The sequence below is a fragment of the Pimephales promelas genome, chromosome 4 (genome assembly GCF_988280905.1).
Source record: "Pimephales promelas chromosome 4, fPimPro1.hap1.1, whole genome shotgun sequence".
Taxonomy (NCBI): domain Eukaryota; kingdom Metazoa; phylum Chordata; class Actinopteri; order Cypriniformes; family Leuciscidae; genus Pimephales; species Pimephales promelas.
In genome coordinates, this window is record NC_142772.1 from 42,967,981 (window position 1) to 42,991,193 (window position 23,213).

The window sequence follows — 23,213 nt, forward strand, 5'->3', positions numbered from 1 at the left end:
CTTAACAGGTTGGGGTGCCACCCAGGAGGGCAGAACGGTCAACGGTATACAGCTGAGCAGACTACATTCAGCGCACTTAAATTGTTTAGAGCTTGTGACCATATGGAAAGCTCTAAATCATTTTCTGCTTCGCCTGTAGGGACATCATGTGCTCATACACTGCGACAATACCACGCAGTGGCTTACATCAACCATCAGTGTGATGTGTGCTCATTGAAACTTTACACTCTAGCTCACAAGCTTTTGGTATGGAGCAGACGGGTTTTACACGCGACTCATGTTCCAGGCATTTCTGAACAGAGGCGCGGACCTTCTATCGAGGCGAGATTAGTCATCCTCAGATAGTGGGTATGATATGGATGATATGGAGGGAATGCTCACAGTTTAGTACTGGGAGAGCAGAACTATTCCCCCATATGAAGAGAGCAGCAACGATGACAGAAAAGCAAATGCCAAGTTATACATGGCAAGGAGGAGCTGGGGAGGAGGTGGGTTGCAGAGAGTGAGCAGCAAGCAGTTAAGAGCAAACTTAATCAGCTTAAATAGGGCGCCCTGATTTGAGCGTAGGCAATAGCAAAGAGGGGAGAGGGAGATGAACAGCAGATGCGCTATGAGACCATGTTGTCGGCCAATAGCGTTAGCAGCATCTTGACTACTTGGTCTGCCCGAACTGACACTGATGCTCAATATCTATTCGCCTTGTGCGAAAACTACCATTATCCTTTGTTCTTCTCGCTAAAGGACGTGGACGCACGCACCCCTTAGGGTAAATGCAATGGCCCAAAGTGCTGCTGTTTGCTTTCCTCCCCTGTGCCTGATAATTCCCACACTGGCCAGGGCGAGAGAGCAGGGCCCATCATGCTGATAGCTCCTAGGTGGGCCAAGGCACCATGGTTGGCGGAGATAATCCCTCTGTTATATGCCCAGCCGTGGCGCCTCCACCTCCGTACAGACCTATTGTCCCAGGCGAGCGGGAAGATTTAATACCCACATCAGGACAGGGTGGCTCTCTGGACCTGGCCCGTGAGAGGACGAACCCAAGTGCACTTTGAGTTCCCCCGTGTGTGGTTGCTACTATACAGAATGCCAGGGCCATTTCAATGCAGTCCTTATATGGCTGTAAGTGGCAAGTGTTCAAAGAGGGGCGTGTTGGGCGTGGTCTTACATCATATCAGTGTGCAGTTCCTGATATTTTGTGTTTCCTTAAAGACCTTATGGAAAGGTCTTGAAGGAGGTCCACGGGTCCTTTTCCATGTCAGTCTACCTGGCAGCGATTTCTACTTGTCATCATGTGGGTTTTGAGGGCTCGGCGGTTTGGCAGCATCCTCTAATCCGCAGATTTATGAAGGGTTCCCGTCGCTCTTTGCCAGTCATCAGAAGAGCGTTCCCTGAATGGGGCCTCTCCATGGTGCTGGAGGCTCTGTCTTAATTCCCTTTTGAGCCCCTGGGAAATATTTCCCTAAAACCGTTGTCTTTCAAGACAGCTTTTCTCTTGGCATCAGCTAAATGTGTCAGTGAGTTACATGCACTCTCGGTTCATTCCTCGTGCTCTAAATTCTAAATTCTAAAAGCTTATTCCACGAGGGGCTTAGCCGCCTCTTGGGCTCTGTTCAGGGGAGTATCGCTGCAGGACATTTGCTCTGCTGGCAGCTGGGCTTCTCCCTATACGTTTGTGTGTTACTACAGGCTGGATGTCACTAGAACCTCGGTAGCACATTCTGTTTTGGGCGTGGGGTTATCTTAACCCTTCTTTCTCGTGTGTGCCACACACGTTTCACGTTTCATGTCCTGCCTGTACACAGCAATTATGTGCACGTCTGTATGGTTCATGTTAATGGGATTGTGTCAGGCCCCGCCCCTTTGGGTGACTGTCTTTCTCTGACTTACAGAACCTTACTGTGAGTGAATTGGGCAATCGGGGAGCTGTCCATGTCTCTCCTATAGGTGGATCTCGAACACGTGATGATGAAAGAACAATAGGTTATGGTCGTAACCCCGGTTCTCTGAAACATTGAGTGGAGAGATCCACCAGCTTTGCCCTGCTTGCTGCACGAGAGCCGAATATACTTACTAGAGAACAGCAGTGCTTGCAGGCATTATTTGCCCTCAGGTAAGGGGGTGGCCTGGCAATAGCTGCGCACTTCTGTCTGTCTTGCCAGACTTGGTGCAATTGGTTGCTTCTGCAGAGGTACGGATGCCCTTCCCATAGGTAAAATGGTAAATGGACTGCATTTATATAGTGCTTTCACAGACCCAATGGCCACCAAAGTGCTTTACATTTGCATCAAATTCACCCATTCACTCACACATTCATACACCGACGGCGGTGTCAGCCATGTAAGGCGACATCACGCATGTCGGGAGCAGCTGGGGGTAGGTGTCTTGCTCATGGACACCTCGACACATGGTCAGGTGGAACCAGGGATTGAACCACCAACCTTCCGGTTTGTACTGTAGACAACCTACATGAGCCACTGCCGCCCCTTCCCATAGGTGGATCTCTCCGCTTGATGTTTCAGAGAACCTGGGTTACAACAGTAACATATTGTTTTGATCTAACTTGATCTAAGTTTGTGTCCTTGTGTTGTGAAACTTTTCAATCAAACTGTCATGCTGATCTTCTTTGTAGGGACAAAAAAAAATTTCTCTTGTGGTCTGAGAATTTGGACCAGACAGTAGATGTTCATAGACACCATATGCTTCTTGGTAAGAAGAACTTTGAATTAAAGGGGCACTATGCAGGAATTCCGTTTTTGTCAAACAGCGACCCCTAGAGTCGCTGTGGAGTACTTGTATTTAACGTTACTGTCGTAAATACCACTCATGCAGAGCGTGACATGGCGGATTAGTATAAAATAGCACTTTGTTTTTCATTTGTCATTTAATGAGATCGAATAAATGTTGTTAGTGTTGAGAATTTTCACATGATTAAATACATAGATCCGACAATAATCCTCATGAAATGTAATGGTCCAGAAGCAGAACTTTTGCCAAGTGTGTCAGAGGTTCTGGGTTCCAAACTTCTAATCCCTAGCCTACTAGTTGTATTGTTTATTTTTCTCATCAAAAACCGTTCTTTATTAGTGGTTGTATTTCAAGCAGGGACACGTTTTTTCGTGCGTTAGGTTTTGTGATTTCACCGTAACAAATATAGAGAGTCTCTCAGTCTCTGCAATACATTGAAGCTATATTAATGCCCTTCCTATATCTATCCTTGTTTTCGCATTGGTCCGCTTGCAGTCTCTTTTTTTCTGTAGCCACTCCGAATGAAGTCTTTTGCATTTTACAATGGGTGAATCTCTAGTTGTCACTGGTGATTGTCATTTGAACCTTTCTGGATCCATCATCAAATAGATAAGTTTAATTATATCAAGTGCTGTGAGAAAAGGCTATAAATCTCCACCTCCAACATCCTCAATCGCAATTTAGCCGACTACCCGAGACTCGTTAATGTGTACCATTTAATTCATAGTAGAGCTAGAAATACACAAGAACAAAAAGGTACTGACTTGCTATTTTCGATGGCAGAGACGAAGGAGGTTTGAAAGTGGCCAGTGGTGAGCAGATCTGGAGTGGTGTGTCCCTGGAACAGCAGAGCATCTTTGGCCATCTTCACCAGAATGAGTCTGACCAGCTCCCCCATGTACATCCCACTAATCATCTTCTCAAACCTGCATGAAACCAAAACACACAGCACGTAAAGTCAGGCAGATGAGTGACCACGATAAACACGCATGTCATGATGCAGTGAGGCGGTATAGGTGGACAATGGTCATCTAGAGGTTATTGAACATATGCTGGGGCAACTAGTGAACCCAATCACTATTATTCCCTTGAGTGAGAAACTTAAAGCTGCGGTCGGCAAATCTGGCAGATTGAGTGGACTTAGGCAAAATTTTGAATGTTTACAACTCTCGCGACTGTCTCATCATCATCCATCAACATCATTTATTATTTGGAGGTATGCTGCCCTGGCTAATCCACCAATATTGCAATTGTTAACGTCATTTATACTCTAAATGAGCTTACTTGGTTTGTTAGTGTTCCGCCATCACTCTTCCTTACTGCGCGAACTTCAGGCGTGTGCATGTGATTGTAACGTGCGCCCGATCTGTGATTGACAGTCAGATCTCACACCCCCCATGCACTGATTGCACCCGATGATCTGGGAGCGGTGGATTTTTGTGAAACAAATAAAACGCGAAGTTAGAAGCTCGGGTTTTTTCTAAAACCACTTTATTTATGTTGTTCTGTCGGATTATAGTGTCAATTTCACTGAATATGATAAAAAAAAAAAATGTTGCCGACGGCAGCTTTAACCCCAGGATGCTTTAGGGGTGTAGGAAATAGTTTTGGAAAAAGAAAAGAAAGAGAGGGTAAATTTTATCCTATGGGGCTGTTGAATGCTTCCATCTGATTGGTTCAAGAACATGTCAAGGACAGCAAAAGAACCAAAACCCACAATGACATTTTTTGTTTATTAATTCAACAGCCCATCATCAATTATTCCTTACTTAAAACTCTATAGAAACATGGCCTTGAAAGTAATTAATGTAGTGCAGAGAGGGGTCACTTGCATCAAGAATTTAATGAATTTAATTAAAGAATTGATTTTAATGTTAAAAAATGAAGTATTTTAAATAATATTTTTATAGTTTGTAATTAAAGTCACCATGAAATATTTTTATGGAATGTTGCAATATTCATTATTTATCTGTGCACAGCATCATTTAAAAATGCATGTGCCCTTGTGCTTCTTTAATCAAAATAACTTCCTATTCCTCTTGCAACAACATCTCTTCTCTGATGACATGTTTACTGGTGTGTTTGCTCACATGAGATCAACCAATAGCAAAGCACAACGATCCAATCAATTCCTGATGGACAAAATCAAGTCCTGGCTTACCTTTTTCATGATTGAGAAGCTGTTTCACTCGGATGTCACAAAAGGGAAGAAAGGACTATTGACACTACGGTTTGATACCAATATTATAAAAATGTAACTGGTTGAAAATGATTCCTGGTCAATAAAAAAAAAGGATTTGACTCATTTAAAATAGTTATGTCTGAACATGTTCCACTAACACTTGACAGGCAAATTATGACAATATATATATATATATATATATATTTATTTATCATGTTTCATGCTCATAGGATAACTGGAAATGAAAGGAAGGGAAAGGGAGCCGAGTCTTTGGTTCTGTCAAACTTTTGTTAATGGCGTTTCTTTTCTTTTAATTTCTTTTCTTTGACTCCCTCAGTGTGTATGATTTTTGCTTTGAGCTAAATAGTTTTTGTTCCTCCCAGTGGTTTGTTTTTCTTATATAACTTTTTTTGACAACAGATCAGAGAGTAGTGAACAGGAAAGCATGTCAAGCATGTCAAACTCAAGCCAACTTTTTGATGACTTGTAAAACTCTGAAGATTAATAATCCCCTAAAATCACTTAAGGTTTTGAAATAAGGTTGACTATATCCAAGTGTTCTTATTACTGTATAGATTTCATACTCCATTGCTATGGAAATAAGCCTGTTGTTCAAATGAACCTGATTATGGTATATATACCTGAATTGGCATTATTCCAAATAAATAGATTATGATCCACAAATAAATGTAAATAGTTTCAGGAAAAATGATAAAACTCACAAATGAATAAAATTTTCAAATGTTTTTTTTTTATGCCACAAACACAACTCTGCCTGGCATTTATTTGTGAACCGCTTTCTGTGCATTTGTAAATCCCCTCACGCATTTGTGGATTTTGAAACACTTCTAGCGTCGAGGTGCAGACAAATCCACAAATAAGCGGACTACACCCACTGTTTCCTTAAGCCAATCAGATAATGGCCACATTAAGCTGACCAATCTCAGCACGTTCTCGCTACAACCAATTAAGGTAGGACAGTGTGTAGAAATATTTTATTATGTGTATTATGAGGTGGTCTGCAGAAATTCTTGATTACAAATAGTGCTCCACACACACAAAAAGTTTGAAAACCCCTGGTCTAAACATTCCTCATGTCTCAGAGAGCAGTGAAAGCAAGACAGCAAGAGAACAATAAAAGTGACTCCCAACTCTAAAGAAACGGGGTACGTAACAATAAGAAATTAAAATTCTGCTGTTAAGCAGCTCTAAAAAGCTGCATATGTGCATATCTAATAAAGCAATCGATTGCCATACTCCACCACAGAGGGCATGTAAAGAGCTCAGCCACAACCACTCATATCATAATAGTATTTGATTAGTTCTGCATTTTCTGAGCTTTCAAAGTGCGGATTCTTCACAGTGAATTTAAAAGTGCACGTTGAGTCACAGCGATTAGGGACAGGAACATTAGCTTTAAAACTCCCAAGACACATGACGTCTGTTCGGAAATCAGGCTAACTTACTATGAATGATGCGACTCGCTTTCTAGTTTTTGCAGCAAGAACATATAGTATGGTCTACCCAACCAGGTTCGCACTTGCCTTCTAAAAACAAATGCATACTCAAGAATGCGTAGCACCTGTGACTTACTGTCGCCATGGTAACAACCTTGCTAACCGTTTCCGTAATTGCCTAGTTACCCTATAGGGAAAAAGGCCTCAATGGATTTTAGTGTCAACAAGAGAACTGTCAGGTGCAGGATTGTCACTCACAGCTGTTTGCCGGGGTTTAGGGAGCCAGCATCAATCTCTCGGTCAAATTCAGTGCGGATGTCATCCAGGGTGCCATCGTCGCCGAAAGCACCCCACTCCAGGTTCACACACATGCGACCCTCGTCACCGTCCACCAGCTCCAAGTGCCGCATCTCCTCCATGTAGCATGCGTTGGTGCCCGTCCCTGTAAAACACACGCAACTTGTTTACATTGAAGATTCCTGGAAATGTGGCATGACGGAGCATGTTGCATGCAAATTTCCATTTTAAAGGAGCACCGAGTCATTTTTCCCTTATAAAAAATGTTTTACACAAATAAATAATAATGTAAAACTACCATGAAATGAAGACTCCAGTCATATTAGTAGCCTAAAAATCAGTTAAAATGGAATTTTAAACTGGCAGTTTTAAAATCCTATGGGTAACAAGTCTTGAAGAGAACTGACCCATGCTGATAAAAGGGGGGTTTCATGGAACTTAAAACATGGTTCCCCTTCTTGACCAATGAATTTCCATGACTTTCCATACATTTCCATTACTTTTTCACTGTTTTACATTTCAATGGGCTTTATGCCCAGCGGCACTACTTCCTGAACTTCAGCCAGCTCCTTGTTTTCTGTCTGCCATTATTGGCCAAATTGATTAATTCAGGTGTGCCTGACCTCAGTAGTCATGGCAACAATAATTAATCAATTTGGCCAATAATGGCAGACAGAAAACAAGGAGCTGGCTGAAGTTCAGGAAGTAGTGCCGCTGGGCATAAAGCCCATTACTTATCCCGGCCTAAGGCCACGTTTACACAAAGCTGGGTATTTAGCAAAATGAATATTTTTCTCTCCGTTTTCAAAAATAACATCGTTCACACACCAGCATAAATACGCCGTCGAGCGCCATCATAACTATGCCAAACCTATTGGCGGCAGTGTGGGGTTAAGGATAAAGCCATGCAAGCCAATCAAAATCCTCAGAATCGACAAGAGAGAACCTAAAACGCCGTTTCTCTCAGTTCAGACGACAACACATAACCGGCGTTTTCAGAAATCTCCACTTTGACCGGAGTGATAAAAACAGGGTTTTCGTGTAAACGAGAGGCCAAACCGCAGGGAAATATCTGCGTTTTCCCTTCGTGTAAATGGGGCCTAAGATTTTCTATGACTGTGGGAACCCGGTTTCAAATACCTTCTTCTTTCCTGCGATTTCTCCTCAATTTTTCTATTTTAAGATAGCATTAAGAAATCTGATGTATAACACAGACTCAACAAAAGTAGCGGGGAGTAGCCTCCATGGACGAGCTCTCAAGTGTTTGTATGGGCTACAATCCATGGAGTTTCTGAGGATATCTGAACGAAAGGAAGGGAATTAAGGGATGAAGAAGTTAAACTGATGTATAGTAGCCAAGGTGGGATCTGGATCCACCTCCTCCCCCTGGATTTTGTGTTCTGCAGTGAGGACCATCTCCATAATTTGGACACCTCTGAGAACAGATCTCTCTAAATTGTAATGTAGACATGCATTTTCCGTAAAACTGCTTTGAAAAGATTTTAAATCTAAACCGGTGGTCATTTCTTTCTGCTAATATTATAAAATGAATGCAGAAATAAGTCACGCACATATTCTGCAATGCAATTCCTCTTTAAACCTACTGCAGTCCATGTGTTTTCTTAGCACCATCTCAACAGATTCCTACAAATCCTTAAATAATAAAAACACACCCGTTCAAAGGTGCAGGCAAGGGAATATACGAATTTACATTAGACCTTTGTGATGTTCAAATATATTACATCAATAGTACACTCAACAATGCTAGTCTGGCTTTGTGGAAGGTAAGCCTTGGGTAAGCTTGTTTTATTAGCCCAGCTATCATTAAGCTTACGTAGTCTCTCGACACTGTCTTTGAATTCAAAATAAACCCGCTGCCTGGACGTTCCCCATTTGCATGATAGCAACAGCTCTTGTTATCTTATTAATTTGTATCCGAATTCCGAAACATTCTGAACCTTGGAAAATGACCATGTAAATTTTGGACTTGCACATAATGACTGGACAAAAAGATAGTTACTCCCCCAAGCAAAATGTTAAATCAGCAATCAGATTTGTATAGTTCTAACAGATGTGCAAGTAAAATGAGTTGAAATGATATTTTATTAAGTGAATATATATTTTTCAATGCATGCATGTTCATATTAAATCAGGTTAGGATATTTATCTTGTTGGATTATATTTCTATTAATTCTCTAATATAAATATAATGCAACTAACATGTATGCTGTTGTTTCTCCACATGCTGCTAAATCAGCACAAACCCCGCTGAGAAATGCACTATGTCCTGTGGTATCTGGCACCAATACATTAGCAGCACATCCTTGTCTTGGTCCAGCACTACAACAATTAGCAGTTTCCATCTACCTATTTTTATGCACACCTTTGAATATTGCATGAAAAACTCTAAAAATTCTAAAAATATGCATAACAAACTTAAAAAAACAACAACATTTATTCATTATAAAATAATATGGGAAGCTGTTTAAGGAATGAAATCCCTCGATTCGCAACAACTAACTTTAGTGACTCAACAATAGATGTAATTGGATAACTTGAGTGATTATCAAAGCAATTTCATTGCACAGCATCCCAAATGTTGGTTTGATCAGTCTGAAATTGGAAACATAACTAATGACTGGTACTGTGTTTTTATTAAGGCTGTACAGTAAGCTGGCACATTACAATAATATTAAAGATTAAATTTAACCACTGATTTGGTCATATTTTTGTAGAGTTCATTTTTCAAACTATTGAGTTTATGGCCATTGAATGGCTATTAGACAACAAAAATATTTATCGACAATTTTTCTTCCACCAGCGAACACCATTATCATGAAGGGGTGTACCTAGTCTGCAACAATGCTTAGGTTGGTGGCACGTGTCAAATCTACGTCCGCATGAATGGCCAGACCAAGAGTTTCCCAGCAAAATATTGCCCAGAGCATCACTCTCCCTCCAGCGGCTTGTCATCCCTCCACAATATATCGTGATGATTTCACTTCCCAAGGTAAATGGTGCATATGTACACGTATGTAGACTACGTGATGTAAAAGAAAACGGGACTCATCGGTCCAGACAGCCTTCTTCCACTGCTTCAAGGTCCAGTTAAATTGAAAATGAACAGAAATAAAATCCAACTGAGCAGCCCTGAAAAAAATCCCACTAAAACGCCTTGCTCACTACCACCACTTCCACACTTTTCAGCTGTTCTTGCTCTTCGGCTGTATTTCCACTTCACCAAGAATACTTTTAGCCCACTGTAATTGTCATCTTGTGTCAAATACTGTTAAAATTATGTACAAATTAGCGAGTATAATAACTCAGGCTGTGCATGGCATACAAAGTTGGTGAAAGACTCAGGAAGCATCTGTTCTAGCCGCTATAATTACACATATTTGACACACCATTGGGGAAAATGAAGCAAAATAATTAGTTCGTTAAGTGAAGTGTGAGGATTATAATTGTCAAGATGCCACAAAAATTATTTTGTTAGGCCATAATAATAGACCTGAACAGGCTATAAAATGCATGCTTTAGAATTCCCTCAACCAATAACCTAAACAAATGAAATGACTGTGTCTGTGTCTGAATAAAGCACCTTTTATTCACACCAAGCACATCATTTGCCTGATAATAATTGCTGACACCCTGGCTGATATTTCCCACTAATATCAACTAGAATATGAGTCCAATAATAAGACAGTCAGTGACTCACCGACAATGAGACCAATCTCACAGTGATGGTCGTCATAGCCACAGGTCATCATGGTGCCGACGGTATCATTGATCACAGCAACAATGTCAATGTCGAAGTCCTGATGAGAGAACCAAAAAAAAAAAATGTTGTTTGGTATTTGAAGCTGAAAATGTATAAAAGATCAAATACAGCAATGAGTCACCTGAAGCTACATGTTACTGCGATTTTAATGGGTTAAAGGGTGAATTTAAAACGGGAATTTAGGGCGATACCCAGCCCTAGAGTCAATCTGCTGTCCCCTGTAGATTGCTGTTAATACTGATGTGGCTATTAAAGGAGAAAAGCACAATCTGATGATAATTGTATCTCTTGTAAACATACAACAAGAGGATTAATAACTGCAATTAAACGCTGCAACTCCGTAAAATTAGCCTTGACACCACTGCAGCTCCATTGGACACCATAACATTTCCCATTACCTAATAGGAACATTTGTCTTAATTCTGCCTTTAGTACATGGGCTTCTACTATGGTGTTCAATCTGTCGTTTTGACATCTTCAATTTGTCTTGTCTTTGATGTCATCTTTTGATTGTGAAGATCTTGCATTTCTGTTATTTTTATTTAACGTTTTGATTCTCAGTGGTTGAACTCTGAGATGAAATTCATTTGAAAGAGTCTCGCTCTGAATCCCTGTATTCTTCGTTTTTGAGATAAGATTACTGTAGTTAACAGTTTGGGGTTTATCTTTACGCATCCTGTCTGGCAATCTATTCTTACAGCTTTTTTGACAGCAGAGGCAAAAGTTTTATTCAAACTGAAAATAGGGGCAGCAGCCACCATTTTCTTTGCTTCTGGGTAACTGATGCTCTTTTGTCATCTAACTTTCTGTACTTCATTTTCTTTGATCCATATGGGACATTGATGCAGATGTTTTGAATAATCACCTTATTACAGCATTTAGATGGTTTTTCAAAACTCTACTTGGGGTGGTCTTCCACAGCACAGTTACAACAGATGTGTTTGTTGTTGCAGCCATTAGACCCGTGTTCGTACTTTTGACAATTTAAACGCAGAAAAAGGTCAGGTACAAATAGGGCCACTGGAACACTTAGCGAATTCTTTCTAGCAGTATCGGCTTATTAAAAGGGATGATGTACAAATTCGTTTTAATGATTTGTTCTTTGTTGGATTATCATCAGTGCTAATGCTTTAAACCTCAGTGATAATGTGTCATCGCCAAAACTAGATGATTGTGGACATTAATGTAGAAAATCTTGAACATTTTTACATTTTTATTCATTTAGCTGACACTTTTATCCAAAGCGACTTACAATTGCTATGTCAGAGGTCACACGCCTCTGGAGCAACTAGGGGTTAAGTGTCTTGCTCAGGGACACATTGGTGTCTCACAGTGGATTCGAACCCGGGTATCCACTTATCCACTGAGCCATCACCACCCCCACAAAACAGGCACAAAATGAATCTGTCATGACTGTATTAAAATGAACTTTGCTACTGTAGCTGTGTTGATCACTATTAACACATCCATGCAGGAAAAATCATGAATATTTTTTCACAGAATTTAGTCTTTTTGAATAAACTTGTTAACATGAGATTGGCAATTTGTTAAAGGTGCTATATGTATTTTTTAGAGGCCTCTGTTGGTGATGTTTCAGATTGCAACCAATTTTTACAAGAGCGCTTGTGCTCGAACAGTACACGGCCACACTGAGACTTAACACACTGGAGAAAGCATCACATAACATGCTGGAAACTCATGTAAACTCCCACTGCAACGTTACAATAACGGTCTACTTTTATCAACTCGACGTTGAACTAATGCTCCATGCTCGTACCATGATAATGTTACATTTGTGGTGTTATCTAGTGGTGTTATTGTGGTGTTATCTATAATAAGATCGTAGGAAGTAGCATTACTGTACTGAACGTGTCTGGAAATGTGTACTGTAAACAATATGATAGTAGTGGGATGAGTGACATTAGACAGTAGATCTAGTACATAAAATAAAAGTTACATCCTAAAGCACCGACTTTTTGTTATCCTGGAACAGTCATTCATACATGTTGTAGTTTACCGTGCTATTTCATTACAGTTTACCATTATTTCTGCATTTCTGAAAACTAGTGTAATTTATCACAATAAAAATAGCGGAGGTCTCTCCATAATTCAAACGCTCTGCCGATGTGGATCCGTGTTTTCATCCTAAGTCGATCCGATTCACGTTTGGCCTGACCAAATTTGGCCTGATAAATTTTTGTTTTGTTTTTTATATTTATGTGCAGTTTGTGTTGGAGTGTGTGTTGTGCTGGAGAAAGGTCATTTTTGACATGCTAATGGAGCAAATTTGTTTATTACTGAATGAATCACGAATGTCTTGAATGAATGATTCAATGACAAATAATTTTTTTAACTGTCACTTGTCGTCATCTGGTGGTGTAAAGATGTAATCGATACAATCGTTATTTGAAGTGACATAATACTTTCAAATGGAGATTTACTCTACTTTGATCTCTACCGTGGCCATCAGTGTTAAAGTCCCCGTGAACCGGAAGTTGCAAACGACTTTTCTCCAGTGCCGAGACGTATTTCCAAGTGAAACAGAATATTGAACAGAAGGCAGGGTTTTACTCTAGCGCTCCTCCTCTCCATCTCTCGCTCAAAGCAGACTAAGGGGAGTTTGAGGGGAGTGGTTAATCGTTTCCCAACCCAAGCCGTCAAACCAACGTCATCAGAAAAAAAGACACCATTCCAGACCGGAAGTAACTTTTCAGATTTTGATTAAAGATTAGCATGGTAAAAAAAAAAATGTGTGTATATATATATGAAGAGTTCAGATGCAAAAGCCTCTAAATGCCATTTGAAATTTTCTTCTTTAATGATGATTTTTATCAAGCTTGTATAGTTAAGTTCAGTAATTTCACTTAAATAACACTTAATAGGTAATTATCATTGCCATTTAAGTGAAATCACTGAACTTAAATATACAAGCTTGATAAAAATTATCATTTTAGAAGAAAATTTCAAATGGCATTTAGAGGCTTTTGCGTCTGAACTCTTCATATATATATATATATATATTTACTTGCACAGATTAATTGTTCACCACAAGACTAGTAATATGCGCTAACAAATAAATAGGTTCAATTTTGATTTCACGGGGAATTAATAGCTGAACTATAAAACTTATCCCAGCACTTATCCCAGGATAAAGTGTTAGGATTAATGGATCAAGTGTTGCAGAAAAAGAAGCGTCTTCGGATTATTCCACCAGCAGGGAACAGAACAGAAAAAAGTCCAAGAAAGAGATTTTGTGCCTCTTTGAGATGGCACCACAAGATGGCGTCACTTGCAGAGTGCAAGTTTCTGCATGGCACTTAAGTCTGAAGAAATGAGTTTAGGTAAATGGGAGCAGAGTCAGTGGTTGTTCTGTAGGCAAAAGTCAGTGACTTGAATTGGATGCAAGCGGCAACTGGCAGCCAGTGCACTTTTGTGAGGAGAGGAATGACATGTGCTCTTGTTTTATACTTTTAAATGACAACTGCTCTCTCTCTGGGTCAGCAGCAGAGTCAAAGCAGATCTGAATGTTCTGGTGCGATTTAGTCAAAGGTTTAAAGCAACACTATGTAACATTTTTTCCCCTTAAAATAATGTTTCCAAAATCTTATCACTGGTTCATCAAGTCATAACAGGGTGAAAGGCACTTCTGCTGTAGCCTGACGGCGTCTGAATCGCTTCTACTGGGACTACGAAACTCCGGGGTTCGTGTAGTAACCCGCGCACAAAAAGAACTACAAAATTCGACTGCTTTACGTCAAGCGTTACAATAGTCACTATTTTGTTTGTCTTTGTTTCTGATGACGCAATACATCATCCTTTCCATGTTACATGAAACCATACCTTGTCTGTGGATAGTGCTGTAGCGGCGCGTCGATGACGTCGATGATTCGACGTCAAAATTGCGTCGACGTCATATTTTTGAGTCGACGCTTCTTTATTTATTTATTTTTTGCATGTTCCCGGCGGTACAGCTTGCCACACACACGTGGGAGACTGAAACATTGCAGAATAGAGGACGAAGACAACTAGAAGTGAATGTGCTATCCATTAAATGAATCACACACAGTAAACAAACCCTTAAGAAAAAAAATTGCAATTTAGATGCGCAAACTGGGTGCCGGTGTGCTGAGACGTACAAGCTCGGGCAGATTCGGCTTGAAGACCTTCCCGGACGCGGCGCAGGGCGCGCTGTTACAAAAAAGGACACACAGCCAGCCACAGTCTTCCTGGTTATGCACACCCAACGCATCATTTTTGCCGCGCGCACATTCGCGCTCGTGCGGACGTGTCGAGTAAACAAGGCTTTACTCCGTGTCAGCACGCGCTCTGATTAGTAGGTGCACAAACCTCTCCCGATTCATATCCAGTAGTAGCAGCCTCCGATCGCACCACTAACTCCGCCTCCGTTTCCCTCCTCCGCTGATATTAATATTTAAACATTCTCTATGATAAAAAATGTTATAAAAAATATTTTAATAACACGTTTTGGCGGTTGTAGAGTTATAATAATGGTGTTCAAATACATAACATTAGACTAACGTTAGCCACTGTATAGTATCTTGATTCAGTATGCCAGTATTTATTTGAGATATTGTTTTTTTATTAATTGAGCAGCAGAAAAAAATTCTTTATATAAGTAGTCCAATTAGTGATTAGATTAGTCGACTAATCGATCAAATAATCGCCCAACTAATCGTTTAGTTAATAATCGTTTACCCCAGCCCTATCTGTGGACATTGTTTATTCTAAAGCCGGTGCTGGATAAAGAACGAGCATGCATGCGACGATAGGCTAAATTATTTACGACAGCGGTAATGGACAATTTCGTTTCCAACCAGTAGGGCGACCGAAGAGGAAAAGTTCCATGGTGTTGCTGCCAGGTTCGTGGGTCCATGGGTGTTTTAATCGAGTTTGCAATCTTTTAACGATTATTCATGCAGCTCAAACGCGCACGCATTGGCCACTGTAAGTAAGTGCATATGAAGTGAGCTATTTGGGGCAGGGTCTATTAAACCAATGGCTTTAGCATGTAAAAGCATGACACACTGATTCATACACTCACCCCTCTCTTCTTGATGGCTTTTCTCAAAAGGCCCACAACATCTCTCCCCTCCACTCCACTCGCCTTAAAACCTTTGGTCCATGATACCAGAAAACTCTGCACAGAAATAAGGGCAACCATGGAAACATGGCATTTTTGCTGAAGAGGTCCTTATTTTAAAGTATTCTTCCACAAAAAAATTCTCTCTCATCTCACCTCATCTAGTTTAGTCTGCTGGCAAGGAAATGAAAAGGTAAAGCCTAGAGGCAGCTTCTTCTCTTTGATGCCCATTTTTTCAAGGAAACTGGCCAAGCATTCGGCTATGTGATCGAAGAGCTGGAAAAGAGAAAAAAAGACAGATTTTAAAATTTACATTTTAATTTAAATACATTGCTACGATTAAGAACCCATCACAGTCAAAAGTCACGCAATATGTTCAATAGCAAACAATTTAGGTGGATCAAGTCAATGTAATCTTACTAAGTGCGAGTTAGTCTAAAGGTGTCGTTATTTTCATCTCTTAAAGGGATACTCCATCGTTTTTACTCCTCATCTCTTAATGGGATACTCCTTCGTTTTTTTCATATTAAACTATGTTTTTACCTTAACTAAGACGAGTCTCAGTGTGTGCGCTCAATCGCTCTGGCGCACGAGACGCTTTAATAGCACTTAACTTAGCCCAGTTCATTCAATATGGGCCAAGCAGAGAAGCGACCAAACACCTCCACGTTTTCCCTATTTAAATACAGTTACACGAGTAGTGTAACTCGACCAAGGACGGTGACGCAAAATAAAACATTGTGCTTTTCTAAGCGCGTAAAGTGGATAACTATAATGCATGGTGAAATACCACAGCAAGTGCTTGGGAGGGAAAAACGGTGGAGTATCCCTTTAAGCACGTCATTTTTAAAGGCTACCAAATCATAAGCGCAGTATAATTGTTTTGAAATGAAAAGCTCCTTAGGTTGAACTAAAGTGGAAACAAGCCTCAGAAAAGCTACCGAAAGTGTGGAAATCCAATGGGGAAAGACAATCAATATGTCGTGCAGTCTCCTCAGGTCATCCATTCTATATTGAAATCACAACGCCATAATGCCATGGGGTGTGTGTGAGGAACCAGGTGCAACTCATCATTTTCTGACAGCTGGGTTCCAACTATGTCTTCCACCCTCTGGTCATGCACTCTTATGGAGGAATCTTGTGGCCGAATTGCAATGATTGAAGTCCAAACATTGAACATATCCACTGCCTTACTAATACTGAGAAGTAGGGATGAAGTATGCAAGGAAACATTGGTTTAGTTTTACACCAGACGTGATTCAGATCCCAGCCAACTTAGAGGCACTTACATGCATTTTCCTTCAGCACAACAGTTAGCTTATTTAGTTTTTAGCTATTATTTTTATTTTTATGGCAGTTTATGTGATTATCATGATGAAAAGTTAGTTCTAGTATCTCAAATTGCTTTTTTTTTTTTGCTTAATCAATAATATACAAATGGCTGCATTCTGTCATTAAAAAGAAGATATAATTCTTTGCATAACAGCATATTTATAAAAAATAAAACATAAAAAGATATAAAACAGACATGTCTGTTTTATACATAATATATAGGATTGAACCATGTAAAGTGGTTATTTCATGCAGAGAGACGCATCAAGTGAGAACAAAAGCTTTCAACACATATTACCAATTACAAGATGAAATGCAAAAAAGGATATTTTGAAGTAATTCAAGTAAGGTTTTTTAATAATCCATCCCTTTAATCATTTTTTTAAAAGGCCCCGAGATAAAAACTGATGTCTTGTGCGTTATGGTTAATTGGTTAAATGTTCATGTGCAGCGATAGAGTGGGTCTCATTTACTTTGTTCATAGGTGTTAAAATATTCTCATGCAAAACATTAAGGTGCATCCTCTAAATTATACTGTATGTTAGGCCTAGATATTTGTGGTTGGCCAGATTGTTATTTGCATACATTACATTAATGCATTTGCCAGGGGCCTTTATCCAAAGCGAATTGCGCTGCATTCAAGGCACACATTTTACATTTTTATCAGTTCTTGCTTTCCTTGGGAATTGAACCCATGACCTCTGCTGTTTGAGCAACACTTCACCCAAAAATTTAAATTCTGTTATCATTGACTTTTGAAATTTGACAGTTTGGGTTAACATTGACCTCTAGCCAATGTTAAAAAAAAAAAAAAAATGTTGACAACCATCAAAATATCTTTTTCTATGTCTCACACAAGAAAGTAAGTCAAACAAGTTTCGAACAAAAATAACTGTACTATATCCCTCTAAATATAATACACCTAATAATGAATCAAGATTTATCCATCACATTAGAGCTTTCTGCATGAGAATTTTCAAAGACAGGTTTTTAAAGATGTACTGAGGCTAGCAAAGCCTAAAATGAGATCCCGAGTAAGAAACACTTACACAAACCCCCCCCCCCCCCCCCCCAAAAAAAAAAAAAAACACAGGCTTGCGCACACACTCCTCACCTCTGTCCCAGTTCCCCTCATGATGTTCTCTGGGATGGCATAGATCTGGTTCTCCATCTCCACCTTCTGCTTCCCATTACTGGACACTCTGACAAGCAGAACCCGGAAATTGGTTCCTCCCAAGTCCAGGGCAAGGAAATCGCCCGTTTCTACAAACAAATTTAAAGTATATTTAACTCAAGAGAATAGATTGACAAAGAGAATGTTGTCTTTCGAAAAAAGACAACATTACAAGAACAAAGGGGTCATGGTTCAAGGATAATCACATTACAAGAATTTTTATATTAATATTTTACAAATAGACCAAACACTGTTTTGAAAATAAAATAAAACATGATGAGAATAGAGTGCCGAAGTTACGACGTCACTCTGTGTAGGCCAAAACGCGGAAGTGAGTTAGCATTTTAGCACTAACGGTTCCCTCCCTCTAAAGTCTATGGGATTTTTGAATGGGTTTTTGCTAAATCGCCTGAAATAAGGTCTGTGGTGAACAAAGCCTCTAAATATTTTCACGTTTTGATCTATGACATAAAACACACAGTTATAACCTGCTTGTGGTTTTTTAAACTTTATTGTGTCAGCTTGTGTTTAACAAAACACTAAACCAACTTTTTTAGTTAATGATCTGTAAGAATGGATCTTTATCAATACCAGTCATTGATTCGAGTAACTTTTTTGACATTTGTCTATAAAGTGTTTTATTTTTTACAATATATGGTGTATAAAAACGTCTTAGTGCTGCCCTCTTCAGGTTGAACGGTGGCTACTGCAGTTGAATTTTCCTATTGGATGTGCCGCACTTCGTGACGTACGCAGGTTTCAGCTCACCACGCTCCTGGCACGAGCGGCAGTATAAAAACAAGCTTGTTTCGTCAAAACCACTGTAGGGAGTCAGGAGTTGGAATTGCGAGTATTGAAAATGATCAGGAGAGTGTTTTAGCATCTATTTCGTCTCCTCTATCTCTGCTGGGGTCTGCCCACTTTTTCAGCATTTTTCAAATATTGCCAGTGGGTGGAGTCAGGCTCTGACCAGGGGTTTAGTTACCCTTTAAAAACTTTATATAGGCTTCAAAATGTAATGTATACATTTTGGAATAACTTGTAAATTTTATCTTGATAGACAAAACGTGTAAGGGTCACAACTCTTTGTTGAACACAGATCTTATTTTTCACAGATCCAAGACTGTCTGCCCACTGAAGTTAAGCAGGGTTGAGCCTGATCAGTACCTGGATTAGAGACTTCCTGGGAAAACTAGGTTTCTGTTGGTAGAGGTGTTAGTGAGGCCAGAAGAGGGCGCTCCTCTCACCCTGTTGTGAGTCCCAATGCCCCAGTATAGTGATGGGGACACTATACGGTCAAAAAAAGCAGGTGAATGCTGCACATTGCTGGTAGTTGAGCAAACTCCCTCCTTTTATATAAAGCACGTTGAGTGTCAAGAAAAGTGCTATGCAACTAATAATTAAAATTATTACTAGATTAAGCGATAATGACTTATTTCTCAATACACTATGACTTTATTTTGGTGAAGTTACATAATTTAATGTAGCACTGTCTAAAATGCCGTCACACTAATTTACCTCCTTATAACTGGATGGGCTACATTTCTGAGCACTGTATGCGTTGGAGGAATTTCAGATTTTTGAAAGGATTTCACACAATATGGCCTCTATGCTGAACTCGCATAAAAGGTATTTCAGAAAGAATTTGTTAAATTTGTCAGTGCAGGTGTGACCTTCTGACTCAATGTACACTGTCAGTATAACAACAGGATTCACGCACCCCACCCTCACTTCAAAACGACATATGGTAAGCAAAGCCTGAGCAAACAAAATGTTTTGCCGGAGGAAGTTGCTTAAATCTTCAACCATGCAACACGAAATGCATCTCTTCGAGAGAAAGCAACCGCTTTATCATGACATGAGAATAAAGTACCTGAGTAAGCTGGCATGGCAAACATCCATTTGGATGCAAACCCACCTTGGTCTCATTGATCAATATCGTTCCCTTGGCAACAGTTCCTAGCACCCTTTTGTGGCTCATACCCACATGACTACTTCTCTGTGTAAAGGCATTTTTCCAGAAATCCGACAACAGTTATTCTTTTCACACTCCACTTGAGACATTGTCTCATCCCATGTGCACAGTCAAACACTCTCAGATGCCAGTGACAGCGCTGGGTTGGTGTCAGTCACTGTGACAGAAACACACAACACATCAACAGTGACGGCTGATAATAACACAACTGGAATCAATCATCTCCTCATCTTATCTCACAACAAAAAGAACCATTTCCTGAACAGAACAATACGTGTTCCACAGGATGCTTGCAGACAACAATATACCTCCACCCATGGCTTGACCTGCATGGAACCTGACGCCAACACATTCCCACAGGGTACAAATGCTTTTCATTCACAATATTCAATTCATTTTTTTTCCTCATTACAATTACAGACATACAAATGCCTTAAAATTGGATACTTAAAGGAGTAGTTCACTTTAAAAAAACTTTTACTGATAATTTACTCACCCCCATGTCATCCAAGATGTCCATGTCTTTTTTTTTATCAGTCGAAAAGAAATTAAGGTTTTTGATGAAAATATTCCAGGATTTTTCTCCATATAATGCACTTTACTGGTAACAAAATGGGTCAAGGTCCAAAAGACAGTTTCAGTGTAAACTGCAAACTGTTCAAAGGGCTTTAAACAATTCCAAACAATGAATAAGGGTCTTATCAAGCGAAAAGATCGCTCATTTAAAAAAAAACAAAAAAACAATAACAACAAAGTTTAAGATTTATAAGCTCAAATGCTCGCCTTGCTCTGTTCTATGCGCGTTCGTGACTCTCCTGTTCGAACTCGTTCATCAAAAAAATCTTTTCCTGAGTCAATTTGTCCATTTCGTTCGTTGAATGAACCAAATGGCATGAAAAAGGATTTGTTCGTTTTGACAAGACCCTTTTTCAACGTCTGGAATCGTTTAAAGCCCTTTGAACAGTTTGCACTGAAACTGTCTTTTGGACCTTGAACTGTTTGGTTCCCAATGAAGTCCATTATATGGAGAAAAATCCTGGAATGTTTTCATCAAAAACCTTAATTTCTTTTCGACTGAAGAAAGAAAGACATGGACACCTTGAATGACATGGGGGTGAGTAAATTATCAGCAAAGTTTTTTTAAAGTGAACTACTCCTTTAAACCACACTTACAAAACGTATGCTGTTGCATTACATATCATGAATAACATTTTAAGCGAAACATTTCACAAAAAGATGTTTGTTCAATTTTAAATTATAACAAAGGAGGCAATAAATCGAACAAAGGCTGATCAAAAAATGTTGTATTTCAAATAAATGCTGTTCTTTTGAACTCTCGTCAAAGAACCAATGAAAGCGGTTTCCACAAAACATATTAAGCATGTGTTTTGCATAATAATAAGAAATGTTTCTTGAGCAGCATTTTAGAATGATTTCTAAAGGATCGTGTGACACTGAAGACTGGAGTAATGACTGTTGAAAATTCAATACATTTTTAAATATATTAAAACAGAAAACAGTTATTTTACTCATTTTACTATAATACTGATTTAAAAAAAAATGCAACCTTGGGCTCACCAAGAGACCAATTTCAATACTTAAAATATATCTTATCCACCACCCCAACATTTTGAAAGGTAGTGTCCACCTGTGGTTACTCTGAATACACTATGAGAACTTGGGGAAAGTCAGTTCCGAGACAAGCTCTTTGTTTGCAGGTGTTGCTTGGCTTGATTTTTTTTTTTTTTTACTTTTCAAATGCATTGAAATTCAATGGATTCAGCTAAATTGGGGGCACTTTTTTGGAGACTGGGCAAAAATTGGCCTATTTTACCTACTTTAGTAAATGGGTTAGTGTTCAGATACCTTTTGTGATTGTAAAAAAAATAAACTTGAATGTTTTAGGCTATTTTGATGATGCTTTTTTCCATCTGTATAGGTCAAAATCTCATCGTCACCTGTGCCGTCAGGTGTGGAGCGGACGAAGGTGGGGAGCATCTTGACAGCTGCAGTTGGGTTAGTGTCTCGGCCCAGTCCTTTATCCATCTCCTTTCTGAACCGCCTAGAGACATCCATCAGGTTCTCATCAGACAGTCGCATGTGATACAGGTACTTATCCACCTGAGAAAACCAAATGAAGGGTGAAAATTCACAACATTTTCCTATGTTCTTTTTTTTATAGGTCTAATTAAATAAATACATATGCTTTTACTAAACAACACAGATTTACTCATAATCATACCCTTTTTATTGGTAAAGTTTTTGACAAATCTCACTAATACATGTTTTCATACAAATGAACAATGTGGCATGGGTTGTGATCATAATAGCAAACTACTATACCACTCATACAACATGAGTCATGACAAATTAAATCTCCACAAATTTTCTGCAAGCATTGAATAAGAAGATTAACCAGGGTTCTCACAAAATGGGTAAGCAAGCATTGATTTTATTTTAAAAGATTTCATAAAGCACTCACAAAAGGCATGAAATATTTTAGGTATGCATACTCACAGAACTGGAAATCATTTTAGGTATGAGTGTATTTTCCAGGCCTGGATATGCAAATTTCAAGGGGCCATATAATGTGACATGAACTTTTACAAGTTGATTGTACTGAAAGGTGTGTTGGCAGTGCCTGTTCACAACCATCACATAATGATAAAAATCTATCCAGTGTTTTTATTTTAATCTCCTTACGTATTTTATAACCAGTTCAAATTGAAAACTGGTTACATTACATGGAACAGACTCAAAATTCAAATTGATACAATTGCACAAATGTATCCTCAGACTCCCGCTGCCATTCTTTCTCCAAAATATACCCTCAACTCTTGTCAAGGCAACACTCCAAGTTTGTTGCACAAAATGTGAAAGACAGACTCGACTTACTAAAATCTGAGCTAAAATACATAAAATAGACATAAAATAGCACATTCAGCCTTATTGATTACATTTCGAACACAGAGCTTCAAACTTTCTCTTTTTGCTGAACGTGATATTTTATGCTGTTGTACTTTAGCTTTTGATATTATCAAATCGATACGTCTGTCTTTCACATTTTGTGCCAATGGTTCCATTCAGAAAGTAATTCCATCCATACTGGATTATATATAAATATAAAGGCTGCTCTGAGCCACTGTATGACACTGCTAATCACAAAGAC

At 39.3% G+C, this 23,213-nt stretch overlaps 1 protein-coding gene across 1 annotated transcript in view; it reads right to left on the minus strand.

Annotated features, from left to right (window-relative positions):
- hk2 (hexokinase 2) overlaps nucleotides 1-23,213 on the minus strand; it is a 50,400-nt gene that overhangs the window by 21,475 nt on the left and 5,712 nt on the right. The window contains exons 2-8 of the mRNA XM_039658723.2: nucleotides 22,003-22,165; nucleotides 18,010-18,158; nucleotides 15,720-15,839; nucleotides 15,525-15,620; nucleotides 10,400-10,499; nucleotides 6,643-6,826; nucleotides 3,510-3,671 (exon numbers count right to left, since the gene is read on the minus strand). Coding sequence (XP_039514657.1) covers nucleotides 3,510-3,671; nucleotides 6,643-6,826; nucleotides 10,400-10,499; nucleotides 15,525-15,620; nucleotides 15,720-15,839; nucleotides 18,010-18,158; nucleotides 22,003-22,165 — 974 coding nt within the window. The remainder of the gene's footprint in view (nucleotides 1-3,509; nucleotides 3,672-6,642; nucleotides 6,827-10,399; nucleotides 10,500-15,524; nucleotides 15,621-15,719; nucleotides 15,840-18,009; nucleotides 18,159-22,002; nucleotides 22,166-23,213) is intronic.